The sequence below is a fragment of the Monodon monoceros genome, unplaced genomic scaffold, assembly GCF_005190385.1.
Source record: "Monodon monoceros isolate NGI ecotype Baffin Bay Population unplaced genomic scaffold, NGI_Narwhal_1 Super_Scaffold_3, whole genome shotgun sequence".
Lineage (NCBI taxonomy): Eukaryota > Metazoa > Chordata > Mammalia > Artiodactyla > Monodontidae > Monodon > Monodon monoceros.
In genome coordinates, this window is record NW_021703780.1 from 58,015,826 (window position 1) to 58,038,495 (window position 22,670).

The 22,670-nt window shown below is 46.0% G+C and overlaps 1 protein-coding gene and 1 pseudogene across 13 annotated transcripts in view; one reads left to right on the forward strand and one right to left on the reverse strand.

The window, feature by feature from the left end:
* The window catches only part of TRAK1 (trafficking kinesin protein 1), a 104,231-nt gene that overhangs the window by 46,177 nt on the left and 35,384 nt on the right, over window positions 1–22,670 (reverse strand). For 2 of the 13 annotated variants that reach the window (XM_029243177.1, XM_029243176.1), the window contains exon 1: window positions 17,288–18,273. The exons of 10 other annotated variants lie outside the window; for them this stretch is intronic. In XM_029243177.1, the coding sequence (XP_029099010.1) occupies window positions 17,288–17,351 (64 nt within the window). In that variant the 5' untranslated portion in view covers window positions 17,352–18,273. Of the gene's footprint in view, window positions 1–8,875; window positions 8,988–17,287; window positions 18,274–22,670 lie in introns of those variants that run through there. One more of the 13 variants, XM_029243179.1, reaches the window with a different exon arrangement.
* On the forward strand, window positions 19,548–22,537 carry LOC114907046 (annotated as a pseudogene).

Here is a 22,670-nt window from a genome sequence, read left to right on the forward strand (position 1 = left end):
GTGAGCGTGCATGTGTGTGTGTGAATATTAAGCTCTAATGATGTTATCGCCTGTGTCGCTTCTTGTATCCCCCAGCACGAGGACCCCTCGTGTTGCCCTTTTACAAAGCTAATTGTAGAAATATTTAACATGCTTTAACAGCCGAACCCAATAAAACGTACACCTGGGCCAGGGTTTTTTCCAGCATTAACCAGTCAGGCACATAGTGTCACCACGTACACGGTGACTGGAGGCTTGGGGTGCAGAATATGCAGGGAGAACCTCCGGGAGGTTCTGAGGTCTTTGACAGAGCCCACCTACAGAAGTCAGAGGCAGAAATGAAAAACTCCTACGGAAGCATGTGCACTATTATTCCAGTTATGTTTTCAAAATACATATAATCTCACCGGCGGGGGGGGTGTACGGATTTACAATACACACAAGAAAACAGCAAAGCCATTAAAAACGCTGATATTTGGATAGAATTACCAATTTTAATATTCTTTTTTGTGCTTAAAAATTTTTTTTTGGAATGATCATGCACTGATGGGAAAACATTACTTAAAATATTTTTCAAAAAATATGCAGTTGACTACAATAGAGGGTCCTTCCTGAGGTAACTTTTAAGAGAAATTAGTAGCAGCAGCAGCCTACTTTTAGCAAAGCATGCTGACTACAGCCTGGCCTTGTTCTTAGCCCTCTAGATGGATTATATCATTTATTTCTCAGAGCAATAAATACTACAGGGTAAACACTCACATTAACCTCATTTTACAAATGAGAAACTGAGGCCCAGAGAGGTTAACTAACTCATCCAATGTCACACAGCTCGCAAATGGCGAATTTCAAAATAAAAGGAGACTCCTAGCGGGGGCAGCAGCTAACATTTATGGAGGCCCTGCTATGTCTGGGGATTTAATGTGCTTCTTTTCGTTTACTCCTCAGAACAATCTTGCAGGGTAGGCGCTGTTATGATGACTACTCCACGGATGAGGAAACTGAAGCTCAGAGAAGTTAAGGACCTGACCAAGGTCACAGCAAATGAGGTTGCATATGGCGGGAGCTGAACCGAGGCCAGTCTGGCTCCTGAACTAAACTAAGGAGCCACAAAGAACGCAAGGGCAAGGCTGAGGTCAGCACAAATCAACAAAGTTTAAGAAGCACAAAGAAAGCAAAAAGCATCTGTGGTGTAGGTCAGATCCCTGACTCTGTGGCCCTGAGGCTGAAGTTTTCATAGGAGACTCTACCAAGGTCATGAGGCCCTGGGCAAACTCCTGTAATTGTGTATCTTGGGTTTCTCTTCCGAGAAATGAGGAATAACAAATGACTCTTTAAACAGGAAGACAAGCACAAGCTGCACGTTTCAAGCACCAGTTTTCTAGATACTCAATCTAAAATAAACTGTCACAAGTTTCTCTCTCCAGGAGAACAGTATTTCAAATAGAAGTTCCACTTCTGACCAAGGGAGCTCTACCAAATAAATCCACTTCCCCCAAAAGGTGTCCAAAACAAACGAAAATGTTATGCTCAGCAGAAGCTAGACATAAAAGACCATCTATTATATGACTCCATTCATATTAGCTATCCAGCACAGGCAACTTACAGAGACAGAAAGCAGATCGCTGGTTCCCTGAGATTAGTAGGAGTAGGAATGGGGATTAATTGTAAACAGGCACGAAGGATCTTACGGGAGGGAGATGTGTATGTTCCAAAACCGAATTATGGTGATGGTTGCCAACTCAGTAAATTTACTAAAAAACACTAAACTGTTCACTTAAAATGGGCGAATTTTACAGTATGTAAATTATACCTCAATATTTTAAGTTACCACCAAATAACATGCAAACAAGCATCCCTGAACTACCTATGCCATATTCCAGCCACGTCCCCATAACATGACAAGGTAAACACATTCTTCCATGATCTCACGATGGAGCCTTCCTCCGGCCCCAAGAATGTTCTCAGACAGCAAAACTGTTTAGGAATAGCAAATCATCCATTCGAAAACTCAGCACTGGTGAACGGCACATAAATGTACTAATCTATCTCACACAGACTAGACTATTTTTATTTTTTATTTTATTTATTATGTTTTTTTTTTTTATTGGAGTATAACTGCTTTACAATGTTGGGTTCGTTTCTGCTGTACAATGAAGTGAATCAGCTATATGTATACATATATCCTCTCCCTCGTGGACCTCCCTTGCACCCTCCCCCATCCCACCCATCTAAGTCATCACAGAGCACCGAGCTGAGCTTCCTGTGCTTTATAGCAGGTTCCCACTAGCTATCTATTTTACACAGAGATAGCTGTCATAAATACTTGCTCAGATGGCAGAAGAATTTCATGATATGTCCATAAGAAAACCGAGAGCCAGCTCTCTCCAGTTTTACTGTTTCACCCTTCTCCCAAGTTACAGCCACTTCCTGGAGATTCAGCCATGCCCTTCCTTTGCCTGTTGCCCTTCAACATCTATCTTCAAAATAATTTAGACTTGGCCCCAAAGCCCAAGTGTATTAACTACTAAGACCCATAAGACACACATGATTTGGCTTAAAAAACAAATAAAACCTAACTATTCTCATGCAGCCCTTGAAGTGTGTACAGGAATAGGGTGAGGCCCACAGTACCTGGTAATAAAAAACAATGCTCATTTGTCAGTAATTAGAACAAAACGAGAAAAGGCAGAACAAATGCTTTGTATTCTTGTTTAAATGGCTTCACGTCAAAACTGGCCAGAAGCGTAACGAACCTAATTCTTACGAATGTCCCAGGTCCCTTCCCACTCACATGACGGCAGCTGAGTCTTATTCATTTGGGGCCCGACACATGGTTGATGCTCAAAAAAAAGGGAAGGTTTTGTTTTACTCCCAGACCAGTCTTTGCAAAGAAAGGCTCATTTCTAAGCAACCAGAGGGCCCAGAGAGGGGTGAAAACATAAAAGCCTGGTGTATATCTCATCACCTCCAGATGAGCATGTGTCTTGGAAAGGGGAGGTACCCCCTCCCCGCCAGGCTTCCTGCATGAAAAAGAAGCCATCTGGAAAGAGGTAATCAAGTTCAAATCCAGTGTGACGCAAAGACATGATGAGGCACAAAGCTGCTAAGAAAGAAGCTGCATTAACAGAAAGGCATCAACTAATAAGCAGCTGTGGTCTTAAGCTAGAAGCAAACGGGCAGGCTGCTGGCTACTACGACTGCTCTTAGGTGAAAGGTGCTGGTTTATCATGGCAGCTTCAGGGATGGTCTGTGGGACGGCGTGGTGGCAGAGGCCGGCCTAGAGCCCAGTCCATCGCGAAGAGTGGTCTGTTTTGGCCACGACCAGCATCTGCATGGTGCTGGGTCTGTGCACTGGGAGGCGGGAGCGAGGTGTCTTGCCAAGAGCAGAGACCTGACCGTACAGCTCTGGCTACATTTACCTGCCCATCAACATCACCATCAGCTGAAATTTTAGTGTGACGATTGTACAGGCTCACTTCCCCTTGCCAGGGTAGTCTGAGAGCAGGGCACCAAAGCAAGTTACTGAAGAGGCCAGGAAGAAGAAAGGAAATAACTATTAAGTATTTACAACATGCTAACTGCTACCATGGGCATTTTACACATATTATTTCACTTAAAACCCAGAATAACCCGATGACACAAATATGACCCCCATGAAACACTATGAGACAGAGAGAGGGGCTAAGTGACTCGTCCAAAGCCAGACAGGACATAACCATGTACTTGAACCTGGTCTGTTGGGTGATATAACCATCCGCCCTTCCCTAACCTTGAACACTCAGAGTTGACCTATGGTGGCCATCCATCACCAGAGCACTTAATGAAGGCCTCCTTGGTAATAACCAAGTGGTTCACTTATGGGCTGCTCACTGTGTGCCCAGCACTCTGCTAAGTGCTAGATGTCTAAGTGCTGGATGTAGACCCCTCCTTCAGGGTCTATCCTCATCCTAGAAGAAAGTACTACTATTACCCACATTTTAGATGTGAGACTGCACAAGGTCACAGAGCTATAATGAGAGGGTCTGATTCTATTTGACCCCCAAGTTGGGGCTCTTAACCACAGCTGAGTAAACACATGAATCCTACCCTCGAGGACTTCGAGGCCTAATTGGGAAGGTCAGACACATGTAAAAATTAGTATGGAACAAGCAGGATGTGCCAGGTGACAAAATGCTCTTGGGGAGTTCAGACACAAGATGACTGGGGACTGGGGGACAGGTGCCCCAAGTGGGCAGAGCAGTGAGGGGACCCCAAAATGCACAGACTGTGGGTCAGCTTTGCCCATGGCCAGCCCTGGGGTGATGCTGGTACCCCCACCCCAGAAAGAGAACCGCCCTGAACAAGGGACGTCACCAGAGGCCCGCGTGGAGTAGCCATGGATACTAACAAACAAACCCCAGGCTGAAACCAAGGTGATGAAAACCATGGGCAGAGAGACCTTTGTAACAGTGCTGAGGTCAGTGCTGATAAGCTAGGCCAGCTCCTTTCTCTAACGTGATCCTACAGGAGAGAGTCCTGTAGGGACTCAGTGCTGCTGGCCACGCTGAATCAATACAGACCGCAGGGCCCAGGCCTGATGGCTCTTTCCATGGGGTGGACATTCCCACCCCACAAGACAGCACAACCACCAGCGGGACGCGGCACCATTCCCCACATGGCCCAGCCTTCCCCCTGCAGCCCAGGATGTCCCTCTCAAACTGGAGGAATGAGCTCCGTTTGCACTACTTCTTGTGCTTCACCTTGGAACCATCTGGAGAGTTTGGACATGGGACGTTGGCCACCGTTTTCATCTCAGCTTTTGTGGATGATAATTACTGGTCAGTGCTCAGCACCCGAAAACTGCCCTTTGTGCGAAAGACTGACAGCAGGCGCCTCTGAGGAGGGGAGTCAGGAAACCCCAGACCATGCCACATGCTCTTCTCAAATCCTGCCACCCGAAGGCAATCCTGAATGACGCCTGCCAAGAACTGACTGACCAAGCTTGCAATTGGGTAACAGCCTCAGAAGCGTCCAGGTGAAAAAACATTACATAGTCGGCCTTCTTTAGGCCTCTCCTTGAGAAAGCTGAGGGAAAACTGCCATGCAACAAACCACAAGGGAGTGATGACAAAACTCCACTCTTCACCAGTGTTTTCCTGGTGTAGGTGCTGCCACTCGGGCACAGAGGGGGTGTGACCACCATGTCACTCAGCATCACTGTGATTCCCCCCGCTCCAGCTCGTCCTGAGCAGACGGGATGGGGGAAAACGAGCAAAGCCTGTCTTCAAGAACACCACTCAGTAAGAAATCACTTGAGATCGACTCAGTTTCTGCACAACGCAAGCCTCCAGTGACCAGAAGACACAGAGCCCAGGTATTTTCTCTCCTGAAGACAGAAAGAGCAATGCTGCCTCTGACAGCTGTGTGAGCCAAGCAAGCTGCTTCTCCGGGTGCCTTGTGGGTTATGAGGATGACATGAGGTAATGGGAGGCAAGGGCCCGAGGCTCTACTAGCTGAGAGCCTGGGTGTGGCGGAGGGCAGACCCCAAGGCAGGGCGAAGGCCCTGCTCTGTGCTTGTGGCCCTGGGACTCTGGACAACATATCTGAGCCTCAGTCTCTTTGAGTGCAAAATGGGAGTAATGCTTATTTCAAAGGCTGTTTTGAAGATTAAACGGGTGACACCGGGAAGCCTATCACCCCCACAAGGTGACCTGGGAGGGAACAACAAATGTCTCCTGTATCCATGGCTACCAATATGAGTGTTACCCCAATCTCATTTTGTCCTTCAGTTTTCAATCAGAAGTATCTCTTTTAGAACCATTAGTGGTGTAGAAAACCACCTAAATCACCTCAGAATCCAAGGAACACGGTTACATCCATGTCTTGCACATATTCTCACTATTCACAGGGGCAGAAGAAAACAGGGTCCCACCCAGTGAACACCTTGCTCAGGGATACAGGTCAGGCTTCCAGCAAAACTGGACACAGAAACCAAGACTTCCAAACCAAACCTCTGTCTTCCTGATCTACGCCACAGACTTCCTTCAGGCCGGGAACAAGTCTAGTGAATTTCAATTTACAAAGAAAATTAAGCATGTTGACAGTGAAGTCTAGTTGGCCTTCCATATCCATGGGTTCTGCATATGCAGATTCAACTAACTCCAGATTGAAAATATTCAGAAAACAGAAAATTCCAGAAAGGAAAACTTGAATTTGCCACACTGGCAACTATTTACATAGCGTTTACATTGTATTAGGTATCATGTGTAATCTAGAGATGATTTAACGTATACGGGAGGATGTGTGTAGGTTATATGCAGCTACTATGCCATTTTATATAAGGGACTTGAGCATCCATGGGTTTTGGTATCCAAGGGGGTCCTGGAAACAATCCCCGGCTGATACCGAGGGTCAGTTGTATCTTTCTTTTGCAGTTACTGTCCTGAAAATATTATTTTCACCTTCAGGACAGCTAAAAAAATTTTTATTACTGAAAGGAGGGAAATTGGATGGGAACAAAGAAGAGACAAGGAAGAGAAATATAACAGTCTATCTTAAGATGGCAAATACAGAGACTGTTCCCCCCCCCCCCCGACCCCTACCATCGAATGTGATCACAAAGTAGAGACCCTGTCATCTGTGAGATGTGGACCAGCACAGGACAAGGTGCACTGGAATAACCCAGAAGGTGTGCTAAAACCCAGATTGCTGGGTCCCATCCCAGCATGTCTGACTCAGCAGGTCTAGGGCGGGGCCCAAGAATGTGCATTTCTAACCCGTTCCCAGGTGATGCCGATGCTGCTGTGTAGGGACCCTACTTTGAGAACTGCTAGCACAGTACCTAAGAGCAGTCTATGTAGGGCCCTAGAGCCAGTCTATGTAGGCTGAAATCACCTATGAGCTGTGTAACTTTAGAAGAGTTGCTGAAGGTTCCTCTTATAAGTCTATGAAATGGAAAATGATAACAGTACTTAACCTCTTATGGTTATTTTAAGGATTAAATGCATGAATCCACTTAAAGTACTTGGAATGGTGCCTGGCACATAGCAGGTACATACTAAACACTGGTATCATCACCATCTGGCTATCAGTTTAAAAAAAAAGTTCAAAATATATAGATATATGTACATAAAATACATACAATATGATTTTTCTTCTCTTGACGAGGATATATGATACTGCTCTAGAACCTAGTAAAACCTTTCATTTTAGAATCATATGGTTCAATAATTGATTTTAAAAATGATCTTACTATGCTTTTAGGCAGCAGCTCATCTCATACTTCAATGTGCATAGGAATCCCCTGAAGGTCTTGTTAAAATGCAGATTCTGACCCAGTAGGTCTGGGGTGGGGCCTGGGAGTCTGCATTTCTAACAAGCTCCCAGGTGATGTGGGTACGCAGGATGCACGCTGAGCGGCCCAGCTTCAAGGGACACGAGCTGATCCAGTGAAATGTGGGCTGGCCCTAGTTCTTAAGAGCAGATGGAGGCCTTTCTCTTGATCACTTCCAGGAACCCAACAAATGCACAGTCCCAGTCGGTCTTTCACTCCTCTCTCCTTTCACCTCCACCATCTCTTTCATGAAAGGACCAGGCAGGGGGTGCCAGGTTTCAGCACTGCTCTCCCCCTTTCTCCAATTAAACACTTTTAACTGTCCTATAGGTGAAGTGTTAATATTTTCAGGGCAGTAACCTCAAAAGAAAAACACTTTCAGTATATAGCCAATTGTAAACCATTTAAAAAATAAAATTTAAAAAATAAAAAAACCATAAAAAAAATAAAACCATAAAAAAAATAAAACAGGCCATCACAGAGGAGAATTTTGAAAAAGTCTTTTGATTGCTTTTACTCAAGACCTAAAGAACTTCTTGCAGTCACTCTTTAAACATTCTGTTTCACAACACCGCCCCCCCCAAAAAAATCCCTTTTTCCGGGCTGTGAGTGAAAGCCCCAAAAGCCCAATTAGGAAACTCACACTCAGCATTTGGGTGCATCTTTATTTAAAACACTCCTCCTCTTCTCCAAAAGCAGCACCCCTCTGATACAGCCTGGTGGTGAGTTCCCAGGTAATTTCAATGTCAGCCCTTGTACTTTTCTATTTGAAGTATTTCTAAACTTTTTTAAAATTCCTATTTCAAATTGGTGATTAATAATTTTTTAAAATAAACAATGTCCTAAAGTAAACAAAAACGTATTATTTAATAATGACTCAGTTTCTTGTCCATTAACCCACCAAAAGCCATTCAGTCAGAAGAAAACAATGAAAACTCTTAAAACAGAGTGCTGGAATGCCGTAAAGTGTGTGCATGCGGGGGGACTACCGACGTTTGCAAAAAGTATGAATTTCAGGGCTTCCCTGGTGGCGCAGTGGTTGAGAGTCTGCCTGCCGATGCAGGGGACACGGGTTCGTGCCCCAGTCCGGGAAGATCCCACATGCCGCGGAGCGGCTGGGCCCGTGAGCCATGGCCGCTGAGCCTGCGCGTCCGGAGCCTGTGCTCCGCAACGGGAGAGGCCACAACAGTGAAAGGCCTGCGTACCGCAGAAGAAAAAAAAAAAAAAGTATGAATTTCAAAGACCTCGGTTAAGCAACAGAAGCTAGACAAAATAATACACACTGTTTGATTCCATTTACATAGATCGAGAACAGGTAAAACAAATCTAAGGTGATACAAGTCAGGACAGTGGTCTCCCAGGAAGGAGGTGTAAACTAGAAAGAAAGTGGGGCAAGGGGACTTCCCAGGATGCTGGAAACGCAGCTTCTCTCCTGGCAGCTTTACATTCACCACGTAAGACGTGTGTACTTGACCTTATACCCCACCACGAAAATAAAAGACTGCTGTGAGATCAGTGAAACAGCCAGGCCTACATAGACACTGAGAGGGAAAGGATCAGACTGGCGCAAAGAACAGAATTTACCCTCCTCCAAGAGGTCCAGGGTTTCAGGCTGCTTGTGGATGGGCTTCCTCTCTTCACCCTGGCAGTCACACTCAAAATATTCTTCTTCTCCTCCCACATCTCTTAGGGACATTGCTGAAGTCACCCCAAAGCCAAAACATCACCCAAAGGAGCGGTCCCTGAAGGAGCTCCTGGCTGCCCTCCCGGAGGAGGCATTGGGGCCTGGGGCCCCCGGGGCGCACGCTGGGCCTTGGCTGGGGCCACGGACGAGCCCTGGCTCAGCTGAAGTGGAGAGTGTGCACAGGGCCACTGGCCCATTGGCGCCCAGACGACCCGGAGGCGGGTGGCTCCCACAGAAGGAGGCGGGGCAGAGGGGGGGAGAAGCACCTATCGGAATGGGAAAGCCCTGCCCAGCCCTGGGGTGGCCCTAACGGGTGCTCTGGAGTCAGAAGGAAGGCGAGCAGGCAGGTGCACGGCCGTGGGCCAGCTCTCTGCATCCAGATTCTTCTTCCGCTTTTGCTCCCCCAGAAGCAATGAGGAATGGTAGCTTCCTGGAAGTTTCGCAGCAACTGCACAGGGCAATACCATCCATGCCTCAAGCAGGCACACCTGTCTAAAGGTGGAGCTCTGGCGGAGGAGATGCCCTGGTGACTGATTGCCCAGTTCCCTCAGGTGAGAGAGTTCCTGTGGGCGTGCTTCAAAACTTGAGACAAATCTGACTGTGACAACAGCATGACACAGGGCTGAAGAGGGAAGGAAAAGATCATTCTGGTTTCTAGCAAGAGGAAAAGAAAAAACTGCAGTAAGCACTACTTGTATTAAGCTTACTTCATCCCAGTTTTTCTTTGGTAATAATACATTGCATTTGCTCTTTTTTAAACTGCGTTTTGTAAATCACACTCTCACTCTACATCTGTGTATACACAGCCAAATTTATAAAGATTTTTCTTTTCTAATGGCAGGATAAGGGGGGAAAAATCTACAGCCTAATAGTTTGCAAAGTTGCCTGAGAAAAGAATCAAGTTTTATTGCACATCTCACTACCAATTCCTCTACACTGTTTGATTTTGCCTGTGACAGTGAAATGGCAGGTCCTTCCATCAAACACACTGAACGGTGGCCTGAAGCAATGGTGTCTCAGAGAATCATGGCACATTCTACAATTCCTGTGCTTCAGCCACCTGCCCGCTACACTGTGGCACGTCTCCCTGCTCCTAAAAGCTATACCAGGAGACCTAAACCACCTCTCTGCCCAGTCACCTCCCTCAGGTAACCAAGGGGGCCTTTAGCAGAGGCCAGATCATCAGCAAGAATTCTCTGCACAAGTTCAGGAACTAGGTCTCGTCCATCTTTAAATCCTTAGGGCTGCAGATCCTGCTAAGTCGGCTAAAAATGTCTGCTAAACTGAATCGCTACCTCCATAAAAACAAATAGAAGACCACAGACCAGTGCCTATAAATAGAAAACCAGAATAGAATAAAGATTTTATTACGAAATTAACACCTAGAGACATACTCATTGCCGGGTTACTTTTCTGGAACCTGAAAATGATTGCTACATTTTAGGATGATAAAAATGTGTTCTTTGTAAAAAGTAGGGTCAGGGCTTCCCTGGTGGCGCAGTGGCTGAGAGTCCGCCTGCCGATGCAGGGGACACGGGTTCGTGCCCTGGTCCGGGAGGATCCCACATGCCGCAGAGCGGCTGGGCCTGTGAGCCATGGCTGCTGAGCCTGCACGTCCAGAGCCTGTGCTCCACAACGGGAGAGGCCACAACAGTGAGGGGTCCGCGTACCGCAAAAAAAAAAAAAAAAAAAAAAAAAAGTAGGGTCAGTAGAAATTCAGTAGCAGGGAGTTCAAAATCACATTTTGAAAATCTTCATAAGCTTTAAATACAATGTTTATAAAGGCAGACACTCAGGGGAAAAGAATCGTTCTTTAACGATTGGGGCTTGTTAACTCAATGCAAAGGACAGTGTGAAGCTCTGGGAGGGGAGGGAGGGAGGGAGAAAGCTCCACTTTGTGCATTATTCATTCGGCGAGTATCAGATTGACTATAAGACGTGCAGGCTAGTGGGAGGGGCTGTAGTATATATAAATGAAAAAAAAGCTGATTTCATATATTTGAAAATACTTTTAAGTGATTTTACTCATAACCAGTTGGTTATACTCATCTTTTAACTCAATTCTAGGCTACCTTTAGCAAATGATGTTCAAGTCTCTATATATTATATAATTAAAATATATATACATGTAAATTAAAAGATAAATTTAGGACATGGCATTGTGAACACAAGAGCATCCTAGCCTCCCCATGTCACCCCATTTCTCTCATTCTTCAGGGTACTCCCCACCTCAAACCCTTCCTCCTTCCCTCCCTCCCTCTGCAGGGGGTGTGAGGGAATTCTCCAACCTCATCCACACCTGCATTCACTTCAAGATTAAAGGCAGAGATGGGACAAAGTGTACCTTCTCTGAGAGAACAGTTTTCCAAAAGTCAAAGCAGAACAGACCCCTAAAGACCAGCACGAAAGCCCGGGAATCCCTGTGCCAGGTGACGGATGGACCATGGGACATGGACATGGGAGGTGGAGCTGAGGGTGGCCCAGCTCACCCTGGACAGTCAAGCAGCTACAGTGTGTGCTGTCCCAGAAGTAAGGACTAGAGCCGTGGCCCAGAGCAGGGGGGCAGGGCACGGGTTCTGACCCACGTCCGGGAACGTTCAAGGCCACAGAAGGCAAGTGTCACTCGCCTCCCTCCAATCAGAGGGAGCTCTTCCTGTGAGTGTCCTCTCCAGATTTATTCTGCACACCCCACAGAAGTCCACCCTCCGCTGCCCAAAGAGTGGTCACGAGCCACTAGGGCTATTTACATTGAAATCTCTATTGATTAAAATTAAATAAAATCCAAAATTCAGTGGCAGTAGCCATATTTCAGATGCTCCATAGCCACATGGGGCTAGTGGCTACCAAACTGGACAGCACAGAACGTTTCCATCATCACAGAAAATCCCACTGGACAGGCACGCCCAAGGATGCCCCTCGTCTTCAGACATGAACTTGATGCTCCTCAGCCAGCTTGGCCTGCTTTTCCCCTGCAACCTGTTCCCGCTGACCCCCCCTCACCCTCTGCCAAGAGTCTCCTTCCCCTCTGTATCCCATGCATTCTGCTCCTCTCCACGAGCCTCCCTGTCCTTTTACTTCCCTGCCTGTACAGAGCAGGGTGGCCCGTCACTGAGGGTCACTTCCCCAAGGCCCTTACTTATGCTATTTAAAAAAAATAAATGAGAAACACAAAGCTCTGAAAACTTGGGCTCTAAGCTCCCTCTGGCCCTCTCATCAGTCCTCTAGTCCTCCGCTTCTACATCTGAGGGAGGACGTTATCTCTGCTTTACCAAAGTTGCTGATAAAAATGTACAGCTACGTCATACATTTACATTTAGTTCTTTTTTTTTTTTTTTTAAATCATCTTAACAGCCATTCAGAATACTGCTGAGTTGGAAAGGGAAAGCCAGCCTCTACCTCCAATGGTGCATCCCACAATAAACACACATGAAAAATGGGGCCTGCTTACATGTCTGAACACAAGTGCAGGAAAGTTAGAAAAGCATCTCAAAAGCCTAGTAACAGTTTTTCAATTAATGCTTAAAATACCTCTGACAAAACTTCACTCGCAAACCAGCCACCCTGACCCTGGGTGACATTTTAGAGGTCACTGCAGTCAGGGAACAGCACCCGTGCCACCTGTGTGTAATGCTGTGGATTTTCATTATGGAATAAGAAGTCCTAAAAACAACCACTGCGCAATCTGCCTGAGTGTCCCCATTTATAAAATCAGTATGAATTAGACCACCTCCTGCTGTGACATTCAAACCTATAATGTTGTAAAAGGGGACACGACGGTGGATGAGTACAAAAGAGATTGCAGCAAGAAACAGGTGGTAAAGATACCATACCTTTTTTTTTCTGGCTGCGCTGCACAGCTTGTGGGATCTTAGTTCCCCGACCAGGGTCTGGACCTGCGTCCTCAGCATGAAAGCGTGGAGTCCTAACCGCTGGACCGCCAGGGAATTCCCAAGATACTATACCTTGTTCAAAATACCAATTACCTTTTGAAAGGGATTTTTAAAAAGAACTTAATAACTAGTACTATTTCTGAAAAAATAAAATTAAGCACTGGCCTGGCACTTCGCCGATCACAAAGAGCTTTTACTTTATCTACACGCATTACCCTCCTTCGCAACGGTTCTGGCCAACGTGGTTATCCCCATTTGCCAGATGAGAAAGCTGGGTTGACAGAGGCTCACTGGGGCACCAGGATGTACCCAAACACTGGTAAAAAGAAACAACAGGCCCCAAATGGAGTTGCTTGTGCTAAGCCCCAGGGCAGCCAACCAAGACTTAATACCTGACCTAAATGCAGCTTCAGCCTCTTCCAGGAATGGAGTCTTAACCAGTCCGTCTGGAATTTCCCGGTCAGCAGTAATGAGGTAATCTGCCTGATAGACCCCATCCATCCCCCAAAGAAAGAGAGATAATCTGCTTTTTCCCTGTCCCTGCTCCCATCTGTCTATAAAAGCCTTCCATTTTATACAGCTCCTCAGAGATCCTTTCTACTTGCTAGACAGGATGCTGCTCAATTCATGAATCGCTGAAGAAAGCCAATTTGATCTTTATATTTATCCATTGAATTTTGCTTTTTAACACCACACAGCCATGCAGAATGCAAAACAGGCCCCAAAGGCAGACTCCAGGCCAGCACTCTTTTCTGGCATTCTACCTATTTCTAGAATAACTACAAAAGTGCACTCCAGGGCTTCCCTGGTGGTGCAGTGGTTGAGAATCTGCCTGCTAATGCAGGGGACACGGGTTCGAGCCCTGGTCTGGGAGGATCCCACGTGCCGCGGAGCAACTAGGCCCGTGAGCCACAACTACTGAGCCTGCGCGTCTGGAGCCTGTGCTCCACAACAAGAGAGGCCGCGATAGTGAGAGGCCCTCGCACCACGATGAAGAGTGACCCCGCTTGCCACAACTAGAGAAAGCCCTCGCACAGAAACGAAGACCCAACACAGCAAAAATAAATTAATTAATTAATAAACTCCTACCCCCAACATCTTCTTTTAAAAAAAAAAGTGTACTCCATTTCTTTAACTTAGGGACATATATAATTGCACCCAAGCCTTTCTGAAAATTAAAAAAGCCTCACACTCTTTATAAGCATACTTTTTTTAAGTGACCAGTGTAGCCAAGAAACAACATAGGATTTCGTGACAGACATAAAGAATTATCTTCCAGACCCCTGTGCCCAGGAATGGTCTCCACTCACACTGGCATAGTTTCCCAAACACACCTGACGTAAACAATCACCGAAAGTGTGCACTAAAGATTCAGATTTCTCAGGGCCTCTCCTGGTCTGGAGTTAGTCTGGGAATCTGCTTTTTTAATAAGCGAATGATTGCCATTATTTGCCAGGTTTTAGAGGTTCCTGCAATGAGAGGTGGGACACAGCCAACGCAGGTAACCAGGACCCTGTTTGACGCTACAGTTGTTGTTGTTGTTTTTTTAATTTGTATTGGAGTAGAGTTGATTTACAGTGTTGTGTTAGTTTCAGGTGTACAGCAAAGTGACTCAGTTATACATATACATATATCCACTCTTTCTGATGCTAGAGTTTAAACGGTAAACACTGAGTACATGTGTGAAAATTCTGCGAAAACCACTGCTGTACTCTGTTGATCGCTAGCTATTTCAAACCTCTAAAAATTACCTTAAGGTATCGGGCAATCAACCCCTCCAATTTCCTACTATTCTAAGCCCCTGCCCCGTACCCCTTGTTTGGGCGGTAGTGGGGGCCACAGAGTATTAGACTCCACAACTAAAACTGATTAAGGGGGAAGGATACAATCCGTGGACTGAATAAAGCTCTCCTAAACCTCAAAGAGGAAAGAGAAAAGCAGCCATTTCTTAATTCCACCTTTAAAAGAGGGGTCCCTAATCATCCTGCAATCCATATTCCCACCCATATGTATTACTTTTTCGGTGCTCACCCTGCAATTTAAGTGCGAGTCGGTAACTCTGACATAAATGATGATTTTGCATCTTTTTCAAAACATATGACTTATCTTTTGTTATTAGTATGGAAAGTTCCCTAGAAGTTTCCCTCACTAAAGATTCGAATGGCAAATAATAAGAGAGACAAAGCAACGCTGTGTGTCTAACTCCTACCTGGCCTCCTCACCAGGAAGTTCAGGACCAGGAGATGAAAGGGTTATTCAAAGACTGATTTGCAATTTTAAAGATGCACAAACACAAAGGCAAATTGCCTTCATTTCCAGACTAACCTGCCGAGGTCAGGAAAGAACCCTAGTTAGACACGTATAAACAAGTAACGACAACATTAGCATATTCTTGAATTCCACCCTCTTTTGTGGGGTTTCCTAAACCAGATTAGTTCTGAGCTTCCATTCCTTTAATTCCCTGCTTTACTTAACTATCTTTAAAACGAAATGTAACGGGATTACGAAAATGTCAGTTGCCACAGTAAATTCCGTCCCAGTGGCCTTCTCTGCTTCATCTAAATTGGGATGGAGGATAAAGGCAAGTATTTTACTCAGCATAATTCCGACAGTAATTGCAATCAACATTTATTTACCCTTGGACAGATGAGCTGCCTCTTCTTCCATTTTCCTTTTCTGCTGGAAGAAGAGAGATCTGGCTGCCTCGGGGCCAAAAGACTCAACTGAGAAATGGCTGGGTAAGAAAATCCTTCCGATAGACACTCAGATAAGAGCAGGCCTCCTCTCACCCTTCAGATTAACCCCCGAGAGTGACTGGCTTCATCTCCTCAGACAAGGGTGTAAACAGAGCTGGACGGTGTCGCAATTGGGTCAAGACAGTAAGAAACCTTCCTCCCTCACTTCCAGGATGGCTCCGTGGGAGCTATGGCCACACCCAGTGCATCCCCGGGCTGTGAGACAGGCCCTCTGCTGTAACCAATGCTCCATGATCCTGTGGTCCATACTTTAAAAAGTTATGGAGGGTTCAGCGAGTCACAAATCACCAAGAAAACTTCAAGAGGTCAATGATGGATTCTGAAAAGAAGCACCCCTATAATTGCCTCCTGGAGTTGGGTAATAGGATGGGAACTTGCTTCAAGAATAATATACCCAAAAGAGAAAAAACTGAGTCATCTTTTCCCCTCACAACCCTGGGAGTTGCCCACCATAATCATTACTCAAGATGTTTAAAGATGCACAGGGACTCAACGTGGCAATGTCTTCATCTAATGCTTGGGGATGGTGGGGCTCAGCTAGGGAAGTTTCTCAGCACATTTTAATATCCATTCACCCCCACTAAGAAAGGCTCTTGGCCCTTTTCCTGCAGCCCATAGTCAAGGCAGAAATCAGCAGATAAAGAGATAATTATGTAGTTCTTAGCTTACTAATGAGGTCAGGTCCCAGCCTGTTACATCATTCAGGTTAATCAAATGTAGTCATGTTAGAGAGACTGAAACTCCAGATTCAATTAAAAAACAGTTAGTTACCTTACCTATTACTGGCTCGCGTGAGGCTGGGAACGTATCATCACTGGGGGAATGGACCCTCTAAGTATATATATTAATTGTGTCCTTTTTGTGTGTGTCTATGTAAAGGCATAGATTGAGAGTCACTTTAAAGAAGAAATTAAAGATGACAGGTTAACTGTGTCATATACAATTTGATGCCAACAGCACAGGAGCCCGAGGCTCCTCCCCTGTAGCCTGAGAATGCACCTCAGTGCAATTTCCTGATGCCTAGAACCTCCTGAGGCCGATCCAGCCACATAAACTCCACCCAGTCTCCTCTGGAATGTGCCACACCCTCCCTGCACACAGAGCGGAGGATACCAGCTCTTCCAGCCCCTCCCAATATCTCCCACCCCCATCTCTGGGAGCCCACAAGGAAAATTCATTTGACTTGTCTGCCAGGTGGGAGGCTGCTTCTGCCTTTTCTCCAGCCTCCCCTGTGCCCCCAAGTCTGGGCTCAGAAAAGGGTGGATTCTCCCAGGGCAGAGGACCACTTCCTGAAGACACTAGTCCCTGAACCCTAACGAGGACCTCATCTCCACTTGCGCGCGCGCACGCGCGCGCGCACACACACACACACACACACACACACACGCATCACCCCAGAGAGAATTCAATCCCACTGAAGTGTGATGCTCACAAGCCCATCACACACCAACACCACCTCCAAACTGCCAAGGAGCCTCCCACAATCACGAGCCCTGCCCACCTGCTGTCTCCTCCACCATGCCTTCGCAAGGGTCAGAGCCATGCGGTGCTGGTCCCGTGGCCCTCCTTCTTCCCGTCTCCCCAGGAAGATTCCAGGACACCCCCTCCCCCGAAGGAGACAATGGCCCTACACATCCCCGCTCTGTTCTGCAGGAGTCATAATTACCGTCCGAGCATTCTTCATAATACCAGTCTAGTTCATAATAATCCGCTTCGATAAATTTCTGCATAGTCAGTATTCTTGCAGAGGAGAGAATGCACTTCACGGCGCCATCGACGTCAAGTGAAACGCTGCCATGCCTCCCCGCCCTTCCAAAACACTGGGCAGAAGAGCGTCCCAAAACACGCCAGAATTAAGCTGTGCATTCTTAATGACAGTCTGGAGCCAAAACAGAAAAGGGGCAGTGAAAAGAAAAATTGTGGAGGGTCGGAGGAGCAGAAAGAAAGGCAATTTGCAGAGCTATCAGAGACCCTGGCAGCCCCGCTAATAAAGCGACACCAGCCAGCAGCCCTGAATGGGAGTAGCCAGAATCGTCCTATCCAGAAGCACAGAAGGTGACGTCAGGGACACACACCACCACCCTGAGGTCTCACTCCAGCCTCGCCTCCCGCTCCCGCTCATCTTTCAATCTCACAGTTGCCATAGAAACAGGCCGGCTCTAAAAAATGATGCAGAGATGGAGGAAATGTCTTCCAAGGATGCTGGGAGCAGGGGCTGAGAGGTGCCGCGTTGGCAGAAAGGAGGGTGCAGGTGGAAAAGGGGGGCAGCACCAGGGACCTTACCACCATCGTACCCTCCAACAAATGTCAGCACAAGTTTATTTGCTTATTTCTGGGTCACTACAGAATCTGCATTTGAAAAGGCCACCTTTAAAAATCTGCAACCATTACTTCTTTCCTCAACCTGATTTTAAACATTAAGCATGTTTTCTTAAAAATTTTAACGACCACCTAAAGGAAATGTAAAATACTTAGAAAAATGGAAACGTTTTCATTTAGATACAGTCCTGTTCTCTGCTCATGCCTTTGCTCAAACTCCTAGAAAAAGATCCTGCAACATACAAATAGAGGAGAAGGCCATTACAAAGGGGCCCGTGCAATATAATAGGCTGTTTTCATGGACATTTATATGTGTAATCAAGGTACAAAAATACACACCTGAAGGAAACAGCCCACCCTCAGGAAGGTGGTTCCCTCTGGGGAAAGAGTGAAGGAATGGGACTTTGAAACTGTACTTATAAGTGCATCGGTAACGTTTTATTTATAAAAAAAAAAAAAAAGTGAAGTTAACATTTATTAGTCCTAAGTGTTTAGCATGTTTGAAATATTTCTTTTAAATGAGTAATGGGATAATTAAACAGATTTTAGACTTCCTATAAGTTAAACTCACTCCCTAAAGCAGGGTTTCTCAACCACAGCACTACTGACATTTAGGGTCAGATAATTCTTTGTTAAGGGGCGCTGTCCTGGGCATGGCAGGATGTTTAGCAGCATCCCCGACCTCTACCCATTTAGGTGCCAGAAGCACCACCCTCTCTCTCTCTCTCTGTAGATGTGACATCCAAAAATGTCTCCAGATGCTGCCAAATGACCCTTGGGAGCAAAATCTCCCTTGGAAAACCACTGCCCTAAAGCAAAACTACCTACAGAACCTCACCAGCCTGTTAGCCAGGTACTGTAACCACCTGTTGGTGGCAACAGCAACAAGCGTGGCCTTGATTCAGTTTTCCTCTTAACTTTCTATAATATATAATATACAATTTGTGTATAATTTGTGAATGAGTAATAGTAAAAGGACTCTTCAACCACCACTGGGAGGGCAAGCTTCTTTCCTTCCACAGTGACCAAACGGGGACAATTTCCCTTTATCCTTCCAATGGCATATGATACCTCAGTGAATGAACTTGGAGGAAAAGGCATCCCTCTAGGGCAGGGCTTCCCAGGCTTTAACGAGCATGTGAATTACCTGGAGCTCTTGCTAAAGGGCAGATTCTGATGCAGCAGGTCTGCAGTTGGGCCCAAGATTCTGCATTTCTAACAAGCGCCCACATAATAGCAATGCTGCTGGTCCCCAGACTACACTGGATGGCAAGGCTCTTCAATAGAATAGACAGATTGGGGTGGGGGGTAGATTTTACAGTGTGTGTGTATGTGTGTGTGTGTGTGTGTGTGTGTGTGTGTGTGTGTGTGTGTGTATCTGCCTGTCTGTGTGTCTGGTAGAAAATTTAGAGGAAAACTATATAAGAGTGTGTGTGTGTGTGTGTGTGTGTGTGCGCGCGCGCGCCCTCCTCAGACCCTAACTTGGATACACATTTAAAATTTTCTAGGACATTCACCTAATTAAAGTCAGCAGCCAATGATTTTGATTCCGGCTGTAACTGCCCCCATTATCTGAACATATCTCATCTCTCCCTTTGGTCCTTATCATGTCTCTTCCTGGCAATGATGGCACCTCTCAAGAGCCCCACAGCAAACCACTAGGCGACCTCTCAGATGTCATTCCTCATGACAGGTGAGCTGAGGCTGGTGTCCTAAGGTTTTCCGAGACTTTATTTTTTTAAAGTTCCCTAAGGTGTTTCTAAAAAGATGATTATAGGCCTCATAAATAAACCTACCAACAGTTAACAGGTTCCTCAAAATCACCATGTTCAACAAGTTCAATCCAATATTCGGGGCGGGGAGAGTCCAATATTAATTTTCAAAATGAAGATGTAATAAAGGAACAGGAAATGCAAACTCCACAAAGCATCATAGAAAAGTTAGGTGCAGTTAGAAACCCCTTAAACAAAGGCTGGGCCCATTTACCTCACAGTGCTACGAATTTCAAAAATATTTTATTCATCCCACATCACCATAAAAGCAAAAAATCAATGGATGGATGGTCAACCAATGGCAGGCAGTTTAGCTTCATAGCTAAGAGCAGAGCTTCTGGAGTTGGGCGGCCTGAAGTTTGGTCCAGGATCCTCATTTCCCATCTCTGTGACTTCTTAGACACCTGAGTCTTATCTGCTCAATGGGGTGACTATACCTGCCGCATAGATGGGGCGAGGCGTTAATTAATTAATGCATGGCAGAGCACTTAGCACAGTGCCTTGGGACAAAGTGAGTTTGCGATAAATGTTAGTTGGGATCATCTTCATCACTCTAATTCCTTAAAAAAGGAAACAAGCCAGTATGAGCAATTAAAAAGAGAGCACAATTTTCTAAGCTGTAATTAGGGAAATGAGGTAGAAACGTCATTTATTAGCTTTTCCCAGCATAATTCGTTAGAAGGCATTGAGTTCACAGTAATGAGCAGAAGTGGCAATCTGGGGGTGGGGTGAGGCCATTTACAAATTACTGAACACAACTTACCTCAAATCCGAAGACTGCATATACCCAATTGACTTTTTTTTTAATTAATTATTTATTTATTTTGGGGGGCTGCGTTGGGTCTTTGCTGCTGCACGCGGGCTTTCCCTAGTTGCAGCGAGCGGGGGCTACTCTTCGTTGCGGTGCACAGGCTTCACATTGCGGTGGCTTCTTTTGTCGCGGAGCTCGGGCTCTAGGCGCACGGGCTTCAGTAGTTGTGGCTCGTGGGCTCTAGAGCGCAGGCCCAGTAGTTGTGGCGCACGGGCTAAGCTGCTTCGCAGCATGTGGGATCTTCCCAGACCAGGGATGGAACATGTGTCCCCTGCACTGGCAGGCAGATTCTTAACCACTGCGCCACCAGGGAAGTCTCCCAATTTATTTTCTTAGAAAATGCGAAAGAAAGCAGAATGTGTATGAATAAGGAAACAGCATCATTTATGGGTGAATTTTATGGGCCTTGAGCAAATTTTAAATTGAACCTCTATACCAAAACTGCCATGTGATAGGCTCAGAAGGATGCAGTAATCCATCCACAACTCTGCAGAGATGGTTCCAAGGTTAAAATACAGGTTTCTCTGCCTTCAAATCCACACTTTCCTCCAACATTCCCACGACTCGAGAGAGTTACAGCCCTCCTTTGCCCAGGCTTACTGCAGCTGAAAAAGCACCTCCTCCTCCGATGTTCCTGGGCTCCCCCCCATCACTGCCCCACCCCAGGAGGATCAGGAATCGGGACTGGTCCCAGGAGCAGCCTCAGAGAAGACCCCCTCACTCACCCTCATGTTCACACAACACTATTTAAGAAATGCTGACTGCACATCAGACAACAGCCCTTTACAGCTCACTCACTCCTCAGACCCCTGCTACCTAATACCCCCTCATTGGGCAGACAAGGAAAGGGGGCTCAGAAAGTTGAACTCACTTGACCAGGATCACTCAGCAGAAACCAAGAGCAACTGAATCCAAACCCGGCACCAACCACCTGCAAAGCCTTTTCTGTCTATAAGTGAGAAAACAGGCCTGGGCTCTGAGCAGCGGCGGCCGGAGCGCTGGGGCGGGCCGCTCTGCTTTCCCAACGCCTCCCGCCGTGCTGCCGCCTCCTGCTCGGCCAGCCGCCGGCTTCTCCTCCCCAGACGGCCCTCAGCCCGCGCGCCAGCCGGCTCCGTTACGGCGACCCGCAGTCCCAGCGTCGTGATTAGTGATGATGCACCAGGTTATGACCTAGATTTATTCTGTAGACCTAATCAGTATGCTGAGGATTTGGAAAAGGTGTTTATTCCTCATGGACTAATTATGGACAGGGCGGAACGGCTGGCTCGAGATGTGATGAAGGAGATGGGAGGCCATCACATCGTGGCCCTCTGTGTGCTCAAGGGGGGCTATAAATTCTTTGTTGACCTGCTGGGTAACATCAAATGAACAGAAATAGTGATAGATCTAGACCTATGACTGTAGATTTCATCAGACTGAAGAGCTACTGTAATGACCAGTCAACAGGTGACATAAAAGTAATTGGTAGAGATGATCTCTCAACTTTAACTGGGAAGAATGTCTTGATTGTTGACGATATAATTGACACTGGCAAAACAATGCAAACCTTGCTTTCCTTGGTCAAGCAGCATAATCCAAAGATGGTCAAGGCTGCAAGCTTGCTGGTGAAAAGGACCCCTCGAAGTGTTGGATATAGACCAGACTTTGTTCGATTTGAAATTCCAGACAAGTTTGTTGTAGGATATGCCCTTGACTACAATGAATACTTCAGGGATTTGAATCACGTTTGTGTCATTAGCGAAACTGGAAAAGCAAAATACAAAGCCTAAGATGAGGGTTCAAGTTGAGTTTGGAAACATCTGGAGTCCCACTGACATCACCAGGAAAATGATCAAATGTTCTAGTTCTGTGGCCAGCTGCTTAGTAGAGCTTACTGAATGTATCCTCTAAGAATTGTATCCGTTTTGTATCTTAGAAAGGTCAGTTGCTGCATCCGCGAACTCTTTATTTGCACTATGAGCCTACAGACTCTCAGTTCCCTTTGGGTGGATTGTTGTCTGACTTGTGAATGAAAAATCGCTTAAACCACACCACTATTTAATGAAAATATTGAAATTGTATCTGTAAGAAACATTTAAAGAGAAGAATATATTAGTTTTTTAATTGGTATTTTAACTTTTATATATTCAGGAAAGAACAGAAGTGAT